This window comes from Emydura macquarii, unplaced genomic scaffold, assembly GCF_026122565.2.
Source record: "Emydura macquarii macquarii isolate MOO-44397 ecotype Brisbane River unplaced genomic scaffold, CSIRO-AGI_Emac_v2 contig_2531, whole genome shotgun sequence".
Taxonomy (NCBI): Eukaryota; Metazoa; Chordata; order Testudines; family Chelidae; genus Emydura; species Emydura macquarii.
Genome location: NW_027132668.1, coordinates 6125826 through 6148034, shown reverse-complemented (window position 1 = coordinate 6148034; position 22209 = coordinate 6125826). Strand labels below are relative to the sequence as shown.

At 41.0% G+C, this 22209-nt stretch overlaps 1 protein-coding gene across 1 annotated transcript in view; it reads right to left on the bottom strand.

The window, feature by feature from the left end:
- The window catches only part of SH3RF3 (SH3 domain containing ring finger 3), a 121801-nt gene that overhangs the window by 56325 nt on the left and 43267 nt on the right, over positions 1–22209 (bottom strand). Inside the window, exons 5-6 of the mRNA XM_067563548.1 lie at positions 6945–7042; positions 3429–3599 (exon numbers count right to left, since the gene is read on the bottom strand). Of these exons, the coding sequence (XP_067419649.1) occupies positions 3429–3599; positions 6945–7042 (269 nt within the window). The remainder of the gene's footprint in view (positions 1–3428; positions 3600–6944; positions 7043–22209) is intronic.

Here is a 22209-nt window from a genome sequence, read left to right as displayed (position 1 = left end):
GGTGCTATTCTGCTCTCCCTTGTCCACCTCCCTGTACCGAGATCCACAAAAGGAGGAGAGAAAAGAGGGGAAAGGGCAGAATGTGTTGCCACGAGGCAGGAGCGGGGAGAGAATTAACAGGGTTAGAGGAAATGGACGGGAGAGTTTGGAGGCAAGAAGAACAGGGGAGAGGAGATAATGGAAGAGAGCTAAGAAGGACATAGGATGCTGGATGGTTGAGAGGACTTTAGAGCGAGAAACAGTTTAAGTGTAATGGGGCAGAGAGACGGGAAGGGGGGGACGCTGAACAGACAAAGTACAGTGGATAGAGTTACGTTCTAAAGAAAGACGGTGAAGGGAGAAAAACCATTAAAAAAGAATGATAGTAAGTCTGAGGGAAAGCATGGAAACAAACACTAACAAGAGGATGCAACAAGCTACAATCAGAAAATTGGAAGCTAGGAAGAGGAGGAAGAAAAATAATAGAAACATAGATTCCTGCATTTTTTCACTGTGTATAAAATTTGCCTATTTATGATCTGAATCCATCTTAATGGAGGTCTGATTTCTTTTTTTTTTTTAATACTGGAAAATCTTGAACCTTTCCCCCTTCCTTTCAGACAGGGAAGGGGTGACACACTGCCTAGGGTCCTTGCCCCCTTTGGTATCACCCTCAATGAAACCGTGAAAAATGGACAAGTAGGAAATGAGATTCAGCAACAACTGGCTCAAACACTTGCCATAGGCTTGATTCACCAATACAGCAACATGCACTCCCCTGTGCTCACAGGGGCAGCCACATCCAAGCAGAGATGCACCCTGCAGATTTTTACATGCAGGGGAATCCCATAGGAACCCACCAGCAGTGGGAGCCTGAGAGACGCTTAAGTACATTTCCTGGGTACTCTGTCCTTGTCCCCTCCCCAGTTATGGGAGGCTTGTACCACCATGTTTTACTGCAGATGTATACTTTGTTTTGCTGGAAACTCAGACTCTGTGTTCTGGTGAATCTTTCCCAGTGTTTTTAAATTCATGGGCTCTTTTATTTATTGCTATTTGAATTTGCGTTATTTGGCTTTGGGTTTTGTGGGGGATGTAGAAGAAAGGGCAACTTTCTATAAGCATGCTCCTTTTTTTTGCTGGTTGAAGGAAAGGGAAATAGGTAAATCAAAGGCTGTGACAAACGGGAGAGTTTGTTTTTTATCGTATTTATCTTGCTGTTTTCACTTAAGGTGCTGCATATATGAACAGACTGTTTTAATTACACGTTCATTTCTAATGGATCATAAAATTAATCGTACTCCTGTGGTGCAGAAAGCATTTTTGCCCTTTAGCACTTTACAGTGTCTTGTTCTAGCTATGATATGCTGCATTTAGCAAAGTCTTGCTGATCCAGATCACCAATACCACAGCATGAACCTTTTACTTGTTAAGAGCTAAAGAGTCAAGTCGTGCAGGCAGCTAAGCTGCTGTATAAAAATCAGGTACAGAAATTTAGATTAATGAATAATTCAGACATTACGAAGCTACAACGTTAATTCTTTTGGGATTGAACTGCAGCCTTAGAATGTCAGCTAGACTACAGGGAGGGTAAGTTTAAAACAAGGTTTCAATTATTCAGAGAGTCGAACCGGTATTTATTTTGGTTCGGTTCAGGTTTGGATTCAGTTGCAGTCACTGTGTTGGGTTCAGTACTGGTTCAATTCAAACCATCCAAAAAACACCTCCCCCAACAATGGTTCAGTTACCAGTTTGAACCAATTTGAATCAAATTTCAGTTTTAGTGGTAGTAAAAGTTTTAGTGCAAAAAAGAAAGTTGAAACTTAAAATTGAATCTATTTTGATTTTTTACTATTTAACTTCACATGAGTTTTCCTAGTGTTGTTGTGTTGTCAAATAAACACCGTTTTTCTATATGAACTATTTGTTCCAGTGAACTAAAATAACATCTTCTAATATTTGCTCTGTAATACTGGACTTCTGCGGTGAAAGGATAAATTTGAGTTTGGTGATGGGCCCTGCCTCAAATGAGGCTACTGGAGGGAGGAGATGCCCCAGATGTTCTGATGGATTGAAGGAGGCCTGCCTAAGGGTGAGAAGGGCTGGGGAGCCACCACCTTCTTCCTTGGGCTTGAAGAGTTATTGTTAACCTCTGGGACCAGGGACCATTACACCTCTTCTCTCCCCAGTCTCAGAAATTGTTCATCTGTCTCTTGGGCCCCCTGCTACCTCATGTGGTATGCAGGATGCTCCTAAACTTCCTCTCTATTCTTGTGGGCTGGCCTCCTTCTAGTCTCATCTAACTCTAGGGTGACCAGAGAGCAAGTGTGAAAAATCGGGACAGGGTGGGGGTAATAGGCACATATATAAGAAAAAGCCCTGCATATCAGAACTGTCCCTATAAAATTGGGACATCTGGTCACCCTATTTCACTCTCTTCTCATTATATTGGGGCAGGCCTTTCTAGTACCAATCACATGCCTATTTATTATTTGGTTGTCTTGTTTTATAATGAAAATATGATCACAGTTGTTTTTTAAAATATTGAGCTTAAAAGTGCTGAATCCTTTACCAGTAGTCCAATTTTATTTTCCAGTTCAGTTCTAATTCAGGTTCAGTAAATAGGATAAAATTCTAGTTTGGGTTTGGTTCTGGTTCAGATCAAAATACCAGTTTGAACTGGTTCTCTGGTTTGGTTCTGGTTTGACTCCCTTCGTTTATTATGTTTTTCTTTACAATTTATGCTTGTCCTTAGTTTTGTCTTTACTACATACTGTACACTGCATGTAAACCAGGGATGGATCAAATCTGAAACTAGTTATCTAGACCCTTCCCCTTAACTTTCAGGGTTTTCTATAATATGCTGTGAGAAACAGCCTTTGTTTTGGTTTTGCCAAACAAAACTCTGACCAATGAGATTCTGCAAAATCAAAAACTGTATTTTTCCTCTCACTCCATTTCTGAAACACAGATGGCTGAAACAGGAATAATTTATCAAACTCACCTTCCACCTCTGAATTTTGGGAGTTTATGATAAAATTGAACCTCAATTTAAATGACCCCATGGTTTTGGTTTTACAAAACCAAAATACAAATGATGAGGTGCTGAAAAACAAACCACAATCTCTCCTTATTTTGCTCATCTCTACTGTAAACTCTTTTAATTCCATTTTTGGATATAGACTCCATACCTCACAGATTCTTTAAAATAATGGGCTAAGCAATATAGATAAACTGTAAAGGTATTACTTTTAAACAATTAATAATGTTGCTTGAAAGTGTGAGTGATTCTAAAACCAAAATCAACCAATCAAGATATCAAGGATGCTAATGGTGGAAAATTGCCATTAGAAAAGCTTTTTCAATTTTCTTTAGAATTAGGAGCCCCTGCCCTCCCCTCTGTGCATCCTTGCTCTTATGCAGAGCTACCTAATAACCTCTGTCCTCACCTGGAAACAGGAGTCACATAGTTGCCTGGAAAGACTCCAGACATCCCGGTTCTCAGAGACGTCCCCTTGAACCAGCCATCCTGACACTTCTCAATGACCCGATACATTTCGCCTTTACGCAGCTCCAGCTCGTCATTCTTCTGAGGCTTGTATGCATACAGAGCTAAGTAGCTGCAGGGAGAAGTTACACACATGCTGAGCAAATAGATGATGCCACAAGTGATGTTCAGGTTCTTATTTCAGTCTAACAGTGCAGAAGAGCCCTGTGAGACACATACTGTTCAGAAACAACGACTAAGAGGGGATATAATTAAGGTATACACAATAATGAATGGCACAGGGCTGGTCGATCAAATACGGCTATTCATCCTAGCTTATGCTATGAGAACAAAGGGGATAGTTTATTACATTAAAAGACAGCAACTTTAAAACTGACACAAGTACTTTCTCACACAATGCCCAATTAGCCAATGGAACTCACTGCCACAAAATAGCACTGAAGCCAAGAGCTTAGCTGAATTCATAAAAGGATGACATAAACATATGTGTGGCAAGAATGTCCAGAGTTAAAATAGTATTTTTTTTAAAAAGCCAAATGTCTGGAGAGGATATCAATTTGTATGTTTCAGAGTATGATCCAACTTCTAACTATGGGGGTCAGACAGAAACTTTTCTTGTGAGTAAATTATTTCACAAATGCCTGCTGCAGGTTTTCTGCATCTTGTATTACCCACGGGCAGAAACAAGATACTGAACTAGATGGACTACTGGTCTGATCCAATATGAGAATTCCCACATTTGTGTGTGCGTGGATAAGATGATAATCCTTTAACAACTGTCTGAGGGCCAAACCCTGCCATCCTTACTCAGTCAAAAACTCCCATTAAAATCAGTGGGAGTTTCTCCAAAGTAAGGACTCAGATTTGGCCCTATGTACGCAGTATGCTTATAAACATAATCTTTCTCTTAAGATGCACAAAGTAATCTTGATCTCAATATGCATAACTTTTTATATATTTAATTATACTTTTGTTAATTCCCTTGTTGAGGATCTTTCCTTTCATCTCGCTTTTGTTGTTGCTTCATCACTTCAGGGAAGTGACTCATGCTATGAAATACTAAAACTTATAGCTGCTAAAATGAGTCCCAATGTTTGGGGAGATGCTTGTTGAAAATTCAGAACGATTGCTTGCACTTTGGGGGATAGCTAGGAAGCCTGGTAATGAAAAAACAACAAGAACCACCACCCCCACAGCAACTTCTATCTTATATATATCAAGTTTTTTGACATTATACTCTTGACACCTATACAAAAGGAGATTTCCAACTATTGCTGTTTATGGTTGCTCATTCCTTGAGTGTTTTTTCTGAAGGCAGTACAGAAGGACTAGAACAAATGGTTAAACACAATAAAAACTGCATTTGCCCTACAAAATGTAGCAGAATGCCCGCTTAGGTTGAGGAACGTGAGAAGGGGCTCAGCGCAAACCTTGCAGCAGAGAAACAAAGAAATAATGAAAACTATAATCCTGGTGATTGTAGACCTGCAACCAATAAAAATGAGGTCTGGCTTTTTACTTCTGCTCTTTAGGAAATATATCAGAAGAATAAATCCTATTAGTTTTCCTTATTCCACTCCTTCGTGCTGCCAGTAGATTTTTTTTATTTTTATTTTGCAGCCAGTAAATCAACAACAGTGATGAGAAGAATACAAAATATTTGGTAACAGCTCCTCTGAGCAAGCTTAGGCTGATGTACTTGGCTCCATTTACCAGGTGCATGTGATACAAAGACCTAATCAAATAATTATATTTCATTAGTCAACAGACAGGAGACACCACTCGGCATATTCTTTGTTCAGTTTGTATAATCAGGTAGCTGTGAGGAGGTCTGTTGTTGCTCGCCTGACAGAAAACACGAGGCTGCCTCCGAACTGAAGAGCGCTGAAATGCATCTGTCTGACATGAAACAGTGCTCCATGCTTCAGTGGTCATCCATCGCCGCAGTGTTCTGTTAGGGTACAGCGGAAAGACTAAGAAGCACTTTTTTTAAGGTCATACTTACATTGAGGGCCAAATTCAGAGGTCATATGTAAGGTGGTCGTATAACTCAGTCGAAATTAGACTGTCTTAGACCGGCTTACCCCTTTTCTCCAGCACTTGAGTCGTGCTCGAATACTCCAGAAAGCTGTTCCTGCACTTCGCACTGATGCCAAGAGCTTGCAGGATTCATACATACGGACAGCAAGAATGCCCAGAGTTACAAGAGTCAGGATTTAAAAAAAAAAAAAAAAAGTTTGGAAGGGATATAAATTCTCATGCTTCAGAGCATGAGCCAGCCTCTAACTCTGGTTCTGCTATTTCTGGTAATTGTATGACCCGGCATCTCCGTGGAGCTCTGGCCAGAGACTCGACCTGTCCTACTGCATTCTTCTTGTTGAAATTGTGTGTTCTGGAACTTTTTTTTTTTTTTTTTTTTTTTAAGGACTTGAGCACTGATTTTATCAACATGTAAGGGAGTCTTCCCTTGCAGAGCAGAACTGCACCAGGACCCTAAGCATCTGAAAAGGTAGGGGAGGATTTGCCCCCAATATATATCATCACATTAATCTCATCCAGGTGCCACAGAGTGATTGCAGAGTAACAATATGACTCTCTCATCAGAACCTCAGAACAATGGCGGATGTTTTGTATCTTCTAAGCTTCAGTACCTAATTGTGGCACAATGGGTTTCCTAAGGGCTTGTTCTCATGCTTTAATCTGAATGTCCTATTCTGTTTAAAGCAGATCTCTCATCTCGTCTTACATGTTTGTGTATGTGTGAATTTCAGCTACTGTTTTAGGGTATTACACACACACACACACACACACACACACACACGTTTAGGTTCATTCAGTTGGGTTTTTACAGTTAGAAGAAGGGGTTCAGTAGTTTAACTACATAGGTACCCAATTTATTCACTGGCCTAGAAGAGAATTATTATAGTGGATTCTACCGCTCTTATACCCCATCTAGGCAACCTTCTGTTATTCCATATAGTATTTATACACTCATGATACTCTTGCATTTAAAATGTTCATTTGATGATGCATTTAAAATGTTCATTTGTCTTTGTTGATTGTACCGAAAAATGTAATTGGACTGTTTTTATGGTTAGACACAGTTCATCTGAATGGTAATTGTCTCGGTTGTTCCAAATGTACGGAAGTACACCTTCGTAAAGCCTTTAATTTAAGGGAGCAGATTTTCTTCAGCAGATAGGCACTCCATTTGCTTTGCAATGATTCATACAGATGTAATAAATATTCTGGAAGCTAAAAAAAGGGCTATGTAAAGAAAGATGACCTGGTCTTTCACTGTTCATTTTTCAATTTCAGCAGAAGGTTTGAGATTGAGATAACTGTATTCAAAGAGCTACTACTATGAGAACTATTCTTTCAGATTAAAAAAAAAAAATCAAAACCACAAGTGATTTGCAAAATGCCTGAGTGTGATTAAGATTAACTGGCTGCTTACATATTCAGGGGGAGCTGGACCTTTGGCGGTGTTCCCTGATCTCCAATTATTGCACTTGTTCTGGGTCCAGCCGCTGTAGCTGTTCCAATTGAGGAGTCCTGAAAACATAAAAATAAGATACACAAGAAGTGAAATACATCATTTCCTAAAATAGAGGGTAAAATACATCCTTCGTTAGTTTCCAAACAAAGCCTATTTCCCAGATTTGCCACCTTTACTTGAATTGTTTAACAACATGGTCTTTTAGCCTCATAAATTCCAAGAATACATTTCAGGCACAAGGGACAGGAGCTTGTTAACAGCATTTCCACAGCCATGTCAGAATAGTTTAGCTGTAACTTGCATATGAATCTTACAACACTTAGAAAGCAAATGCACTTGGCTAGTTTATAAAACCAGTTCAATATTTATGGGCCTGTAATGGTGTCTAATTGGATAAGAACATTATTTCCCTGACTAGCTCATTTTCTTATCCTTAACACCTTGGTGAATTATTCATGTATTTATTGAAAAAGAGATAATTTTCACTCACTGAAATGTGATCTTATTTAAATATTGCTTTTTATGGTCAGGAACTTTTATCTCCTTAAAGAAAGGAGACACATGGCAGTGCAATTGAAAACAGGGGAGTCAGTATGGCTGAGCATACATAGCACAGGACTGGGACTCAAGAGATCTTGGTTCTATTTCCAGCTCTGTCACTGGCCTGCTGGCTGACCCTGAGCAAATCACTTCCCTGCTCTGTGTCTCAGTTTCCCCATCTGTAAAATGAGGAGAATGATACTGGCTTCCTGCAACTGAGAACTGTGAAACGACACCATGGTCACCGTAAGTCAAATTAGTTGCCCCAGGGACTAATTACTAGATCAGGCTGAGCTGGGGCAGCCAAGGAACTAGTTAACTCATTAACTGGAAAAGTTGAAAGGTGCCCGGGAAGGAAGTGCAAGAAGAAGGAATGACAGAGAGGGAAAGAGTAAAGGGAGATCTCTGTGTAGAGAGATCTCTTCCTTTTCTTTTCTCTGGCAAAATGTTTGTATGTCACTGTCAAGAGAATTGCTGCATAGGACTGTAAAAGGGTGGTGGTTGAGATAACACAAACAGCATGCCGGTGCTTATAAACTGGAGGTGTTAGAACCAACTGTGGGAGAAGACAGGAGGAGAGGACCATGCCTGTCAGACCTTCTTTGTTATGTGCTTTGAGATCTACTGATGAAAGGGCTCTACAAGTGGAAGGTATTATTCTCACCGGAAAGTTACAGCCCTAAAGTTATATGGAGGTAGGCTAATTTTTGATGTTACATTGCATTCAAGATACCTCACGATTAATGGGGTCTTACAAAAGCTCTCTCAAAATTATTCATGCTGTACCTTGTAATACAACTGGAATCTGCATAAATCTAGAAACTACATTTTCAATTTCATTAAAGGCCTGATCCTGAAAGTTGCTGGTCACGCATTATGGTCACTGAAGCCAAAAATTATGGTTGTTCAGCACCTCTCAGTATCAAGCTGCAAGTCCCTAGGAAAGTGAAAACAAGCATCACCAAACTAAAATTCAGGCAGCTCTAAGGTCCAAAGAATCAAATTTAGAAGCACTAACATCTGTGAAATACACCATATGGACTGATTTTGAGTTCATATTGAAGTCATTTGAAACTGGGTGCATATCTGTGGGCAGAATTTGGCGGTGTACTTTTAAAGGCTGCCAAGATATATGGAGGTCACTTACTGTAACTGGAAGTTCTTTGAGATGTGTGGTCCCTATCTGTATGCCACACATGGGTACACATGTGCATCGGCACCCGCAACCGGAAATTCTTCAAAGCAGTGGCTCTTGGCCCACACATGTGCCATAGATCAACTTGTGTTCCCAACCGAGGGTATCAGAAGGTACAAGACTGTGACACGCTGTACCCCATGTACATCCTTATGGTGTGATTTGTATATCCTTCATGTTCATCCTGACAGTGTAACTGTGTATTGTCTGATGCAAAGTATGTCATATAAAGTGTTTTTGGAATGCTCATGGCATACTGAACATTATTGTTATGGTAGCATGTTTCCTGCAATGTCATACATATGTACAGATATGAAACCCTGCTGTGTCATATCCCCAAATGCGTGTCTCACATGGTTTGAATAGATGAAGATGAACACAAAACTGTATTTCCATGCCCCGCAGAGGCATGCATACAGGAACAATGGACTGGCCTAAGCACCTATGTGCACCTTGGCTCAAGTGGGAGAGATCATGCCCACTGTGGGACAGGGCCGATCACCTGATCCCAGGGGAGAATTGGGGAAACTTGTTAAAAAAACTGAAGTGTCTTTGTCTCTTGGCTCTCCCCTGGAATCCATCTTCTAAGCAACACCAAAGACTGAGAATGTACCCACGGTGGGAGAGCCTGGTTTCAAGAGGCATCGCAACCAGCCTGTGTGGTAAGCTGAATACAGACTGGCATATTACCAGTTATCTTTTAGTTAACTGTGATTAACTCCTTGATTTATTAATAATCTGACTTAGATTCACTTAAAATCTTGCTGTAATCAAACTTATTTGTTTGCTTTATCTAAAACAGTGCATGTGGATTGAGTGGGTGCAGAAGTTCCATGAACCAGAACTGTCTAAGCCAGTAGAGTGCTAAGAGAATGATGTTGGTTTTGTTGCGATATATCTTCCCTACGACCTGTGGAAATAAGGGAGTGGAAGGAAAGGGATATCTGAGGTGGTTCATCCAGGACAGCAAAAGAGTGTCACGCTGGGAGCTGCGACCCATGGCTCCTCTGGAACAATATAGGGGAAACTTTCTGCTTGTTTGGGACATACAACGGTCACATAGTGGTGAACCCCATTGTATAAATATCTTATCCACTCATGGTCTGCCAAGAAGCTTCTGCTTAGTCTGTCTGCAAGGGAGTTGTGAATACCAGGAAGATAAGCGGCCTGTTTCATGATGTAGCTTCTAATGCGTCAATTGCATAGTCTGATGGCCTCCAGGCAGAGGGGACAAGATCTCACTCCTCCCTGTTTATACACTGAAGGGTAAGGACTGACATTGGCCGGTTCCATCTGTGAGTGCTGATCCAGACCCATTGTCGGTACTTCCTTGTTCGTCAAAGGACTGTCTGGCTGCCATAGATGCACTGGGTCCATCGCACTTCACTGCTGAAACCCGTTGGATACTAGGCTGTACAGAGACTTACATAACACCAGAGGATATATTCCTCCCTTATCTGCAGTCTCCCTTTCTTTCTGGCCTGGGTCTTCTCAGGAGTAATAACATCCCAGAACACAGCCTCCAGATCAGAACACTGCTACCACTGTTTCAACAACTAGCTTCCCAATAGGGGGCACTGTAGTGTGATTATGCATGGGGTCATTGGAAACATTCTGGAAACATGTCTCCGGAAAGCCGGAGCTGCCATATACTGGCCAAACGTGAGATCAGAGAATATCAGAAACCTGGTGTGGAGTTGTGATACGTGTGGGGAAATGCAGAACCAGCAGATCTTTCTTTTTACGTGCTCTGCCCTCCAATATGAGGGTCTTTAGCGGAGCCGGTTCCTTAGGTTCCGAGCATGAAGTCTCATCCAACCCGGACAGGTTCAGGGAGGGAGCATGTCTCTTATGGACAGTCCTCAATGGGGATCTGTCCTTACGCTGAGAGTTACTGCTACTCTCATGGGAAATCCTAGATGGAGAATCCTTGCACTTAGGCACTGATGGCTCTGCTCCTAAGCACATGCTTGGAGGGGCACTGCTGGTTAGTTGAGGCCAATGTGCATGGGGCGTCCTTGGCCTGTATCAGAGAGGGGCCTCATAGCTTTCTCTATCGGGTGCTTTCTCAGGCGAAGCTCCCAGGCTTCTTGAGTTCTGACTGGAAAATAGTGACAGATACTGAACTCTGCAGAGACAGGAGCCTCACCCAGACAGTAGAGGCAACACTGATGTTTGTCGCTTATGGAGAAGGAGTCAGAGCAAGAGATGCAATTCTTGAATCCCGGGATTCTGGGCATAGTCCTGGGGAGAAAGAAAACACTCTATGCTAACTATACTATGAACTTTAACTAACTATTAAGCTAAGAAGCATAACTATTTACAAATGTCTTTACAAGTTGTACAGCCAATTGAAGAAGGGCACAATTCTGACTCAGGCCATGCAGCAGTAAGAAGGAACTGGACAGGTGTTGACCCGCACTGCCTCTTGGTTGGGAGCATGAAGAGATCTGCGGCACATGTGTGGGCCAAAGGACACAGTTTTTAAGAATTTCCAGACTCGGGTGCATGGCACCCACATGTGGAATACAGATAGAGACCATGACTCACAGAAGAATGCATCCATCTGCAAGAAGTGAAGTCCCTTGCCCAGGCTACTTGGGCAAAGTCATAGTAATAAGAATCTCTCTCTCCTAAAGTGCTGTGGGATGTTTCAAATTAGTCACAATTTAGTCATGTTCTATATGTTGTGAAGCATGATAGAAATTTTAAATACTTCCTTCAGGTTCACACTGTGAGTTTAAAATCTCCATCAGTCATTTATTTGGCTGCCAATCTGGGGAAATGGGGTCAGTGTGGCAGTGCAGGAGCAGCTCACCAGACTGACAGTGAGAACCCTGGGCATTCGGCACTTTTGAAAATCAGGCCTCAGATATCTCATTAGAAATTGAGCATCATCCTCCAAGAGGATACGAACCACACTGGTATTCCAAAACAGTACGGGATTGGGTTGAGGAAAATCAGGAGGGAGGAAAAAACGGGACCTTGAAATAATTGGATAGGCTTTGTCTCTGTTGAAATCCTTGGTAACCTAAACATTGGCAACAAATAAGTAAAAAAATTAACCAAATGGTTATGTTTATCCACTTCTATCGTATATATAGTAAATAACCAAATCATATTATATGCAGAGGGGGGCATCCATGTTTTCTGTGACAGTTGTTGAGAGGCATTGCTAAAGGTAATGCAGCTCATTTAAAAAATCAGAGCTTTTGGTAGGTTAATCTTTCCCTGACAAACATAGTGGCTGTTGGGATACCAGAGAGACAGGTAAACTCTATAATACTGGGACCCTGTGTGATCTAGTGCTCTAGCTTTTTAGAAGTCTTGAGATCTATGTTCAGAGTTCAAGGTCATGAATGCAAATGGGGTTAGTAGTCTTATCAGAGTCCCAATTTATCTACATCAAAAGACCACAGCTTGGTCTGGCACAATTAATCATGGTTGGCAACCCTTGCTCAAGAGATGACAAGGTCTACAACAACAGGTCTTAACTGAGGTGTGTTGGTAGAGTTGTGTAAAGGAACTTGCATGGTATTTGCCTGCACTAAAAGTGGTTTTAGCCAATACAAATAAATGCTTCCTTTTATTGTGAACAAAACACATTCACCATTTTAAAAAAAAGGATGCTTCTATTTATTTCACTAAGTGCTTATCGTCCAGCATTCTTTGTCTCCAAGAAATTGTTCTTGTTGGTGAATAGCAATTGACATGACCAACAGTTTGTGCACCCACTGTTGATGTAACCATCTGTGCTATGGCTCTACACAAATGGATATATATCTACAGTTTATGGAGAAACTGTAGGTAATGCATCATGACAACCATAGCCTGGCTGACATGATGCAGAGTCTGTGCAGTTCACAAATATTCTGCATAGATTTCCAAAAATTCCAGATGTCCTATAACAGATAATAAAATATTGATATTGGTTGGTAAGGGAGAAAAATAGAAACGTTATTTGCACACATATATTGATTCATTTAAAGGCATATATTGCTGTTTCCTTAACAGCTTTCAAGGTCACTTGCACGCTATAGAAATTCACGTAATAATGACACTATAATGCCCTGACATTACATTGCAATGTTTGTGTTATGATGTGGGATGCATATGTGACGTTGCTTCATTGCAACTTAACTCCATCTATGCATTAACAGAACATTGTGATGCAAATCTTGCAACTCAAAGTTAAGATAATTCCTCTGTGATAATTTTGTGCTCTGTTCAATACATCTCCTATCTCTCCCTTGTACTTCCTCTCAATTATTAGAAAGCAGTAGGAGGTGCTTCTCCTTTCTCTCATTTTTTTCCTCACTTCTTGGCTACTTTACAGGGCAGGAGAATTTCATGATGGCTCCAATTCTCACCTATAAAAGTGGTGGTTCCCACAAACTTGTCCTATTTGTTCAGTGCTCCCCTCACTCTCATGAATTGGGGGGGGGGTCTGTTAGTCCTGCTGATCACTTGAGTGAGAAAAGATCAATTGAAAGTAAGGGCATAAATCCAAATTTTTAGGGGAACTTAGTGAATGATCCGCCATATACTATTTGCTGTTTGGTTAGTGCATTTAGGGAATGGAGAGAGATGTCAGGAAGAGAGCCCTGGGGGAATTAAGTACTCTGTTTATCCATACATTATATACAGGGTGGAAAATGGGTGGTTCAAACTCTCACACACTCCCCTGTGAGTGTACCTCAACCTAACCTAGAGGAACTGCCTCTAGAGATACAGAGAGAGGTCAGTTTCCATGCTTTTCTGCCAGTACTGACAACAAGGGAGAAAAATTAGAGCCAATTGTGGTTGTTCAGTGCACCAGCAACTAAAGTATTTTCTTCTGTGTTTGGGAGGGTTGCTCTTTAGGGGCCTTAGTTTTGTACAAAGTGTTGTATATACCCTACAGGTGGTTTACTGTCAGAGCAAGTGCAAGTCTGTCTTGTGAGGACAGGAGACTGTCTTGATAGTTCTGGTGGTGTGGCGTTCTGGGTGTTCCAGTATCTACCGGTCACTTGTTTGCCTATGTTCCTTCTGTGTACTGCTGATCACCTCTCTGCAGAGTGTGTATGTCATCATCCCCCGCATCTATGTTTTTGTCTAGCGTCTGTAGTGGATGAATGTATTTGCAGTTTCAGAGAAATATATGTCCATCTACTGCTGCATTATATGAATGAGGATTTATCTTTATCTGTCCAACACATGTAGCTTACTTCCAAGTGCATTGTCCTGAGGAAAATTTGATTCTCTCAGGATCTCCCAGTTATAGTTCTGGGAAATCTTTATTTTGTCAGTTGGTTTTTGCATGTCTGACTTCATTTTTGTCCATAACTCTTTCTACCACTGCTGGTTGTTGCAGTTGTGGGCACCAAGTATGCATGCGTCTTGACATCAAGCATTGTGCCAGGCTGCTGTGAATACTTTTATTGGGCAGGCTTCTCCATTCAAGGATGGCTTACCGTGTATTTCCTTTGCTTTTGCAGCTCTCATTAAAAGAGTCTTAGCCATTTTAACTGCCAGTTCAACTTTGCTATTTGAGTGGCTGTGGTATGATAATGAAGTCATGTGACCAAATTCCCATTTCTGGATAAACTGCATAAAACTCACTGCAAGTGAACTTGGGTCCATTATCTCAAGCTTTTACAGTTTAGGATACCATGAAACGCTTCATTGCTTTGCCTATGATGGCTGCTGCAGTAGAGTCTGACTGTTCCAAGAGGCTAAATAGTAGTCTAAAGTAGTGAGGCAGTTTGTATGGTTTGCTATGAAACAATCCATTCTTACTTTGCTCCAAGGACTGTTGGGAATGCTGCATATTTTCATTGTCTCTTTTTCCTGAGTGGCCTGCATTTCCCCACACGTATCACAACTCAACACGAGGTCTCTGACATTCTCTGATATCACATTTGTCCAGTATATGGCATCTCCGGCTTTCTGGAGACGTGTTTCCAATGACCCCATGCATAATCACACTACAGCACCCCCCTAGTGGGAAGCTCTTTATTGCAACAGTGGTAGCAGAGTTCTGATCTTGAGGCTGCTCCCTAAAAACTGGACTGAGATCATTCACCCATATAAAAACTGATAGGCTACTAAACTGCCTGAAGTTGACTAGCGCCCTACGCTGTCTTTAAACTAACAGTCTAGAAGTAAGGAGCTTCCTTTCCTACACCCAATCCCCTGAGCCAAATAATGCTCCATGTTTGCTGTATTTAACAAAAAGCAGCGAAATAGCAAATAGTTATTTTCTTTTAAAAGGCAGCTGATTCTTCTGAAGTTACGTACAACAGGCAAGAAGATTAGAAAGGAGACTGCACAACTGAGTGCTAAAGAATATCTTTCGATGCTGCGCATCTGTGGATGGCTCATTATGCCCTATCAGTAGCACGCTCTGTGCTATTGTAGTTCTAAACCCTGAAATGTAGAAGAAAGACTGCAATGAGAAAGATACACACAAGGAGAGAGAGGCTGAGCAAAGGAATCTTCAGTCACAGCAGATGGTTCAAGGCCTTCTCATCCATGTAGACATCTTGTGCTTGGCTAACCTGGGGTATAGGAGTAGAGGGACGGCAGACACTGCTGAGTTTAACTCGTGGATTTCCACTTGGGCAGATCTAATGTACCCAACACGCCCACCTTTCTTCTGCACCACAGTGCAATGCAGAGAAGCACTACAGACGGGGCTGAATTAAGACATAGGTACTATGGGCCTGTGCCTAAGAGCGCTCTGGCTCCTGGAGTTGTGTTGTGGGAGGATGTCACCATTTCAGTTTTCACTAGAAAACAAAACACATTTCTAGCTCTTGTGGTTGCCCAGAAGACCTTGAAAACAAAGCAAGAGTAACCAATGCAGAGATACTTACCTGACTCTGTAGAGAGACTGAAACAACAGTTCTGAAAGGTGTGATATTCATATTATTCATCATATTCATGGGCTGTAAAATCTGAAACCCACTGGTTTGATCAGTGTGCCCTGCTGACACCACTGCAGAAGCTGAATGTATGTAGCCCTCGCAACTGCTACCCCTTCATGGCTATGCTCTGCCAGAGTCAGCATGGGCACACACACCAAGGCCCGTTTCCTCAGCCTGCCTGAAGGCAAGAAGTGGAAAAAAGGAGGAGTGGGACCATGGACAAGGAAGGGGCTCCCATGTGCAAGTCTGCCTTGGGTCTTGGATTGCCTTAATCCGACCCTGATGACAGAGGTATCATCTGTGGCAAGGCAATAAAGAGTCCCTCTTTCTGGCTCTCCAGTGTGGTGGAAACTAAGTATTCTTGGTGTCCTTTTTAGATGCCTATATATGTAATGACGCCGTACATGGTTTTGGCTTAATATGAAATGTGGAGGTGAAGATATTATAAATCCACATCTACCTGAAAAAATGGAATATTCCAGATGATTGGTTATTCTTAGGATCAAAACTGGTATGAATAAGTGACTCCTACGAAAGTGAGCGGGAGCTGTATGGCTGTATCTGAAGGCTCTCTGTGTCTCTCTTTATCCATTGAATAGAAAGTAATATTTACAAAAGACCTACATCAGCATCAAGCAAAGGGCATTTGAATACACAGTACATGTAATGACATTTATATTACAGTTAATAGCTTGGACTCCTGAGTATATAATACATTAGAGATGTGTCTCCTCTCGTGTCAGCTCCCGCATATATGTATATATTTTGAAAGTTACTAAAACCACAAAAAAGTTACATTAGACTAATGCTGAAGGACTGACAAGTCCACCGAGACCAGGAAATTAAAGGTAAAGACCACCGATCAGGGCAGAAATTTCATCCCACACCCATTCCCCTGGTGCTTTCCTTTCCACTCCCGTTCAACAGTATGACAGCGGGTAGCTGAGTTTTCCAGCCTGAATTCTTTTTTTTTTCTATCTTTTTTACAGTTACACTATTACTTAAGTGCCATTTTTTGGTGGTTTAATTTTAAAAGACTTTCTGCCTTTGGGGAATAACAGTCTCTTGGTGGGACATGAGAGTCATGAAGACTGTGATAAAACCAGGGACAGAGTACAGCAGTACTGCAAGTCGCTGCCTTTGCAGAAAAATGTGTTATCATCAATAAAATCATCAATCAGAAATCTTGATTCTGACTTCAAAGCAAATCCAGTCTCACTGCAGGGCATTTGCCACATTCATTAATTCAAAGGAAAATGTCTTTTAATGTTTTGAATGCATATTTACATCTTATTTCCAAGGCTTTTTTTTTTTTTTACTACTGTATAATAATGGAGAAACACTCAGATATTCAACACACACAGGTTAATACACCATCCTCCTGAAATATTCTAGCTAGAAAACAGGCTAATGGTCCTTGAGATTCATGCTACTCATTTCTCTAATTCACTGACTCCATAAAACAATGACTCTGGCAATCACTGTAGGCCTTAATGTTCCTAGAAATAATGCACTTAATAATAATGCACTTGGTGCACAGTAGTGCTACTGAGTATTGATGAAAAGTGTTCTAGACAAGATCAAGTGGCCTCATTAAATGTTAATTACCAAAGTGGGAGCTAAAGCGGTGTTACCGGTTCCAGAAAAAGACTTTTTATTTTGTAATGGTATATGTGTAAAAACAAACATACACAAATAATTACAGCTGCAGCTGGGCAAATGCCACCAACTACCTGTTTTCTACAAACACTGTAGCTATGGTTATTTAATTATCATTAACTTTGTGCCTTATCTAGCCCACAAATTACAGACTTCTGAGGCACTTAAGCCCCCAAAGGTTGTGCATGGGTGGGGACATGGCTGAGCACTAGTCCAGCCTATTCTAGCAGCAAATTGGCTTTGGTTCAAAACCCACACAAACATCTGTTCCATAAATGTGAACAGTGAAGTTTATCAGAGATGGAGAATTCATGTAAATGAGCCCTCTTGGCCTCCACTAAGTGCTGCACCATATTCTAAGGACAGCTTTGGGTTGAAAACAACTTATTTTTGTCAACTTCATCCATGCATACACTTTGCACTAACAACAATGACAACTCTATCCAGTGCAGTGCTGGCCATTCTAGTATGAAATTTCCCAGACCCCTAAAATGAATTGTTTGGAGTCATTCCGTTGGGTCTACGGTACATTTTAATCAGTTTTCTGCACGTTCCCCCATTTCTATTTCAGAGTACCCCTTTCAGCAGTTGGCTCTAGTGTTCTAGTCTCCCCTGAATGTTATTCAATGAATATGTCTCTATACGGTGTCTGGCACAAGGGGGTCTTAATCCCTTCTGGGGCCTCTAAGTGCTACTAAATATTAAACAAAGAAAAGAGTATATTGTAATTGTTTTTCCTAAAATACAATATCATGCATACACATATTATATAGTGGAAGGACAGGATTTTCTGGTGCATTGTAAAAAGAAGCCCCTAGCTTGCATATTTATACGCTTCTGATTCTCCAATATCAGCAGTTGATTGGCAAGTAACATAAATCAGCAAGACTAATCTGCACAAAATGTTTCCAGTGATAAAATGTTTTCGGGTTTCTACCCTGTTAAGAACTGGAAAAAAGATCTTTTGTTTTGTTTTGTTAGTTTTGCAGGAATCAGATTTCCGCATAGCTCAATAAAACTCTCTCAAATATTGCATAAAGCATATGTTTTTCTTAGCTCGATATATTATACAACTAAGCTTTTGGCTTCTTGCAAAACCTTTTAAAATATATTGATGCTAAAAGCATAGGATGAAAGGAGTATAACAACTGCTTAAACTAATCATTTCTTTAGGGTGGCTGCTTTGTACTGAGTTCTGATTAGCCTATGTAACAAGACTAGAGATTCAGTCAAATAACAATCTTTAGACTGCAAAAGCTTTGCAGAGGAATGTAATACTCCAATGAGTATAGCACATACTAACAAGCCTTTTAAACTCTGTTGGTATCTTAAAATATACTTTGATAACACAGCACACAAACATGCATGTGTGTGCACATACTCATAAAACTCTGTGCTTTAAAACAAGCATAAACTCACAAGATTTGTTTATGATGTACTTTAAATAGAGATGGGCTGAGAAGGCAGTTTTTGGCTCCAGTTCCAGACAGTTTTAGCTTACGGGTTCATAGTATATAAAGGCCAAGGGCGAGACCAGATTAAACTATGTCAAAAATCTCTCATGCTGTTTTCATGAGATTTTTAGCTTCAGTTGATATCACCTGATTTCTGTCATCTTGAATGGTGGCATTCTCATGAGATCAGCTTTTCTTGTGAAATTTCAGTTATCTTTGGGCAAAATCTTATGAAAACTCTTCTGGTCAGGCTTTGTTCACAGCTGAGCTGGGTAGTAGGTCCTATACAGTTTTGGGTTTGACCTCAAACCAAAACTGGGTGTGTGTGTGTGTGTGTGTGTGTGGATGTGTGTGTGGGGGGGCTGAATTGCCCTTCTCCAGCCCTGCCCTCCTGCACACACAAATTCAAAGTTAAGATTCAAGGTTCTGCTCTCAGTCCAACTCTGATTTAAAATACAATCCGTATGCTTCCCAGGGTCAGCTCTCCCATATTACCTGTCAGACTCAACAGTTTGTAGCTTTAAAAGTGCTCTATGTTTACATTTTCTCAGCTAAAATTCAATACTTCCAAATGATTTATACAGACAAACATTTCAAGGGGATTCTTTTGTTTTCAAATACTGTCACTGTTTGGAGTTGAAGAGCATGTGCAAAGACTCATTCTTCTTGGCCTGTCCAGAATGTGTGGCCTGCAGTTAGAGAACCTGCTATTTCATGAAAAAAAATTACAAATGGATTCCCTACACAAGGTGAGAATTGTTAAAAATACACATACAGTGCTCTTGCAACTTTTCCTCCTCACTCACACACTATGCTAGTGTGCACAAAGCCATGCTTCATTATTCACAAGATGTATCTTCTGTCAAAAATCAGGGGACCTGGAGCAGGGCTGACCGATGACCTTTCCAAAAGCAGGGAAGAATAATTCATAAGGGGTGAAAATGGAAGCAAGATGAGCCATCTGAGGCTTAAGCACAATTAGTGTGCCAGGAGACTTCCTCAGCTGTCTAGGGCAACTCAGTTCTGGACAGCTCCTTTGCACCAATAACCTAATTCAACTTCAATTTTATCACAGGCCTGCAGTGTTACTGCATTTTCAATAAAAATTCATTTCACAAGCATGTTAGAACACTCTGCATGATGGACAGCCACTATTACCTTTTAAATGGGAGTTCTTACATTTAATGGCCTACACTCAGCATGCAGGCATCAAGCCTACTACATGCAAATTCTCTTGAAAGCAAATGAAATAAAAATCAAAGCAATGCTTCTTGCAACAGAAATGCTTTGTTTCCAACTATTGTGGTTTTCCAATATGTGCTGTGTTTGTGCTATTTTTTCCAGCTCCTGTGGTCTGAAGCTCATAATTTTACCTCCAAGCATCTCTAAGTTTTTAGTCAACGTAAAGGTTTTTAGGCCACCGCTCGTTTCCAAATGCATTCAAAAGAGTGCAGGAAATTTATACACAAAGTATTAGCTAGTGGGAAGCAGCTGAGTTGGTATAACTTGTATAACAATGAACAAGTTAGTAAGCTTGCTGTCTTCAATTGCTAGTTAAATGGTATCTATAAATGCTTTTATTATATGAGATTTCATACTCTGATTTTGTCCTGATACATATCAATTTTGAACATGTATAATATGTGCCTTCCTGGAGAAATGAGTGGCTTATAATAATGTAGTAACTTACATATGAACAAAAAGAATGTTAAAACAACATGAAGGGTCTGTTTTAAATCAACAAAAGCCACCACATTTTTGTCTTGTAAGTGAAATGTAAAGGTCATTTTTAGAATAGTATTTTTTAAAATACTTTTGTAACACAGCAGCATGTTATTATTGTGGGAAATGATGTGGTAAGAAGTATATGGAATGTTGTGAAAAGGTAAAGAAAAATACTGCAGTGAAATAAATATCAATCCTAGTACAAAGACAGGTGAGTGAAGTAACCTTTATTGGATCAACTTCTGTTGGTGAAAGAGACAAGTTTTTGAGCTACTCAGAATTCTTCTTCAGGTCTGGGAAAGGTATTTAGAGGCTATGTATACATTGCAATTAAACATTCATGGCTGACCCGGGTCAGCTGACTCAGGCTGACAGGTCTTGGACAACAAGGCTATTTGATTATGGTATACACATTTGGGCTGAGGCTGGAGCCTGGGCTCTGGGACTCCTCCCACCCCCAGGGTCCCAGAGCCCAGGCTCCAGCCCCAGCCTGCACATCTACATTGCAACTGAACGGTTCCGTAGCCCAAACCCTTTGAGCCCCGAGTCAGCTGACACAGGCCAGCCACAGATCTTAAGTTACAGGGTAGACATACTCAGAGTATCGCAATTAAATACAAGGTGTTTAATAGTTGTTTAATAGTTTAATAGTTAACACATATTCTACGTGACAATTCAAGGTGAAGTGGCCCATTAACATCCCTGAAATCATAGGATAAAAAACGGGGGGTTAATGGGTTACAGATTGTTGTAATAATCCTTAAATCCATTGTCTTTCTTAAAACCATGATTTTTAGTGTCTAGCAAAGTGATGAATTTAAACTCCCAGGCTTGTATATTGAAGATGTTGTGTAGGTTTCTTTTGAGGATGAGGAGTGAGGGGTCAGATACGGAGTGATTGTTTTGTTGAAAATGTTCACCCGTGGGTGACACAGTGGTTTTGTCTTTTATTTATTTGTCTATCTGAGTTCATTCAAGAGTGTAGTTATTGCCCGGTTTCACCCACACAAATTTATTGGGGCATTTAGCACACTGGATGAGGCACACCACATGCTGTGCGGTAGGCATGTGTAGGACCTGTGGATCCTGAAAGGTGTGTTGTGGGGGGTGTTGATCATGGTTGCAGTGGAGAGACGTTTGCAGGTTTGGCATCTGTTGTTCTGGCGGAACGAGATGCCATTTTGAGTTGGTGTGTCCTTGTCTGTAGGGAGCTTGCTTCTGATGATGAGCTTGGACGGCTGTCTGAAGGCCAGAAGAGGGGGTTTCAGGACAGATTTTTTTCAGGATGGCTTCCCCACCGAGTATGGGCTGTAATTATTTAATGAGTATGGGCTCCAGTGACGGGTGGTTGGTGACAACTAAGCGGTCAGAGGTGGTCCCCCCCCGCGTACTGAAGCAGGTTCTCTTGGGGTATTTGGGTGGCACGTGATGAGATCTATATCTGTGATGAAGCGGCCTTGTTTGGTGAAGGTGGTTTTAAGTGTATTAAGACATGCAGACTTTCTCCTCGGAGCTTATTTTGTGGTATCTGAGAGCCTGGCTGTAGATAACAGATTTCTTAATGTGTTTGGGGTGGTTACTGGATCTGTGAAGATGTGTGTGTGTTGGTCCAGGGGTTTCATGTGTATAGTTGTCTTTAGGGTCCATTGTTGAAGCTGATCATGGTATGCAGGAAGCTGATGCTGGTGCAGGAGTGTTCTAAAGAGAGTTTAATGGCTGGGTGGTGGTTGAAATGGTGGTGG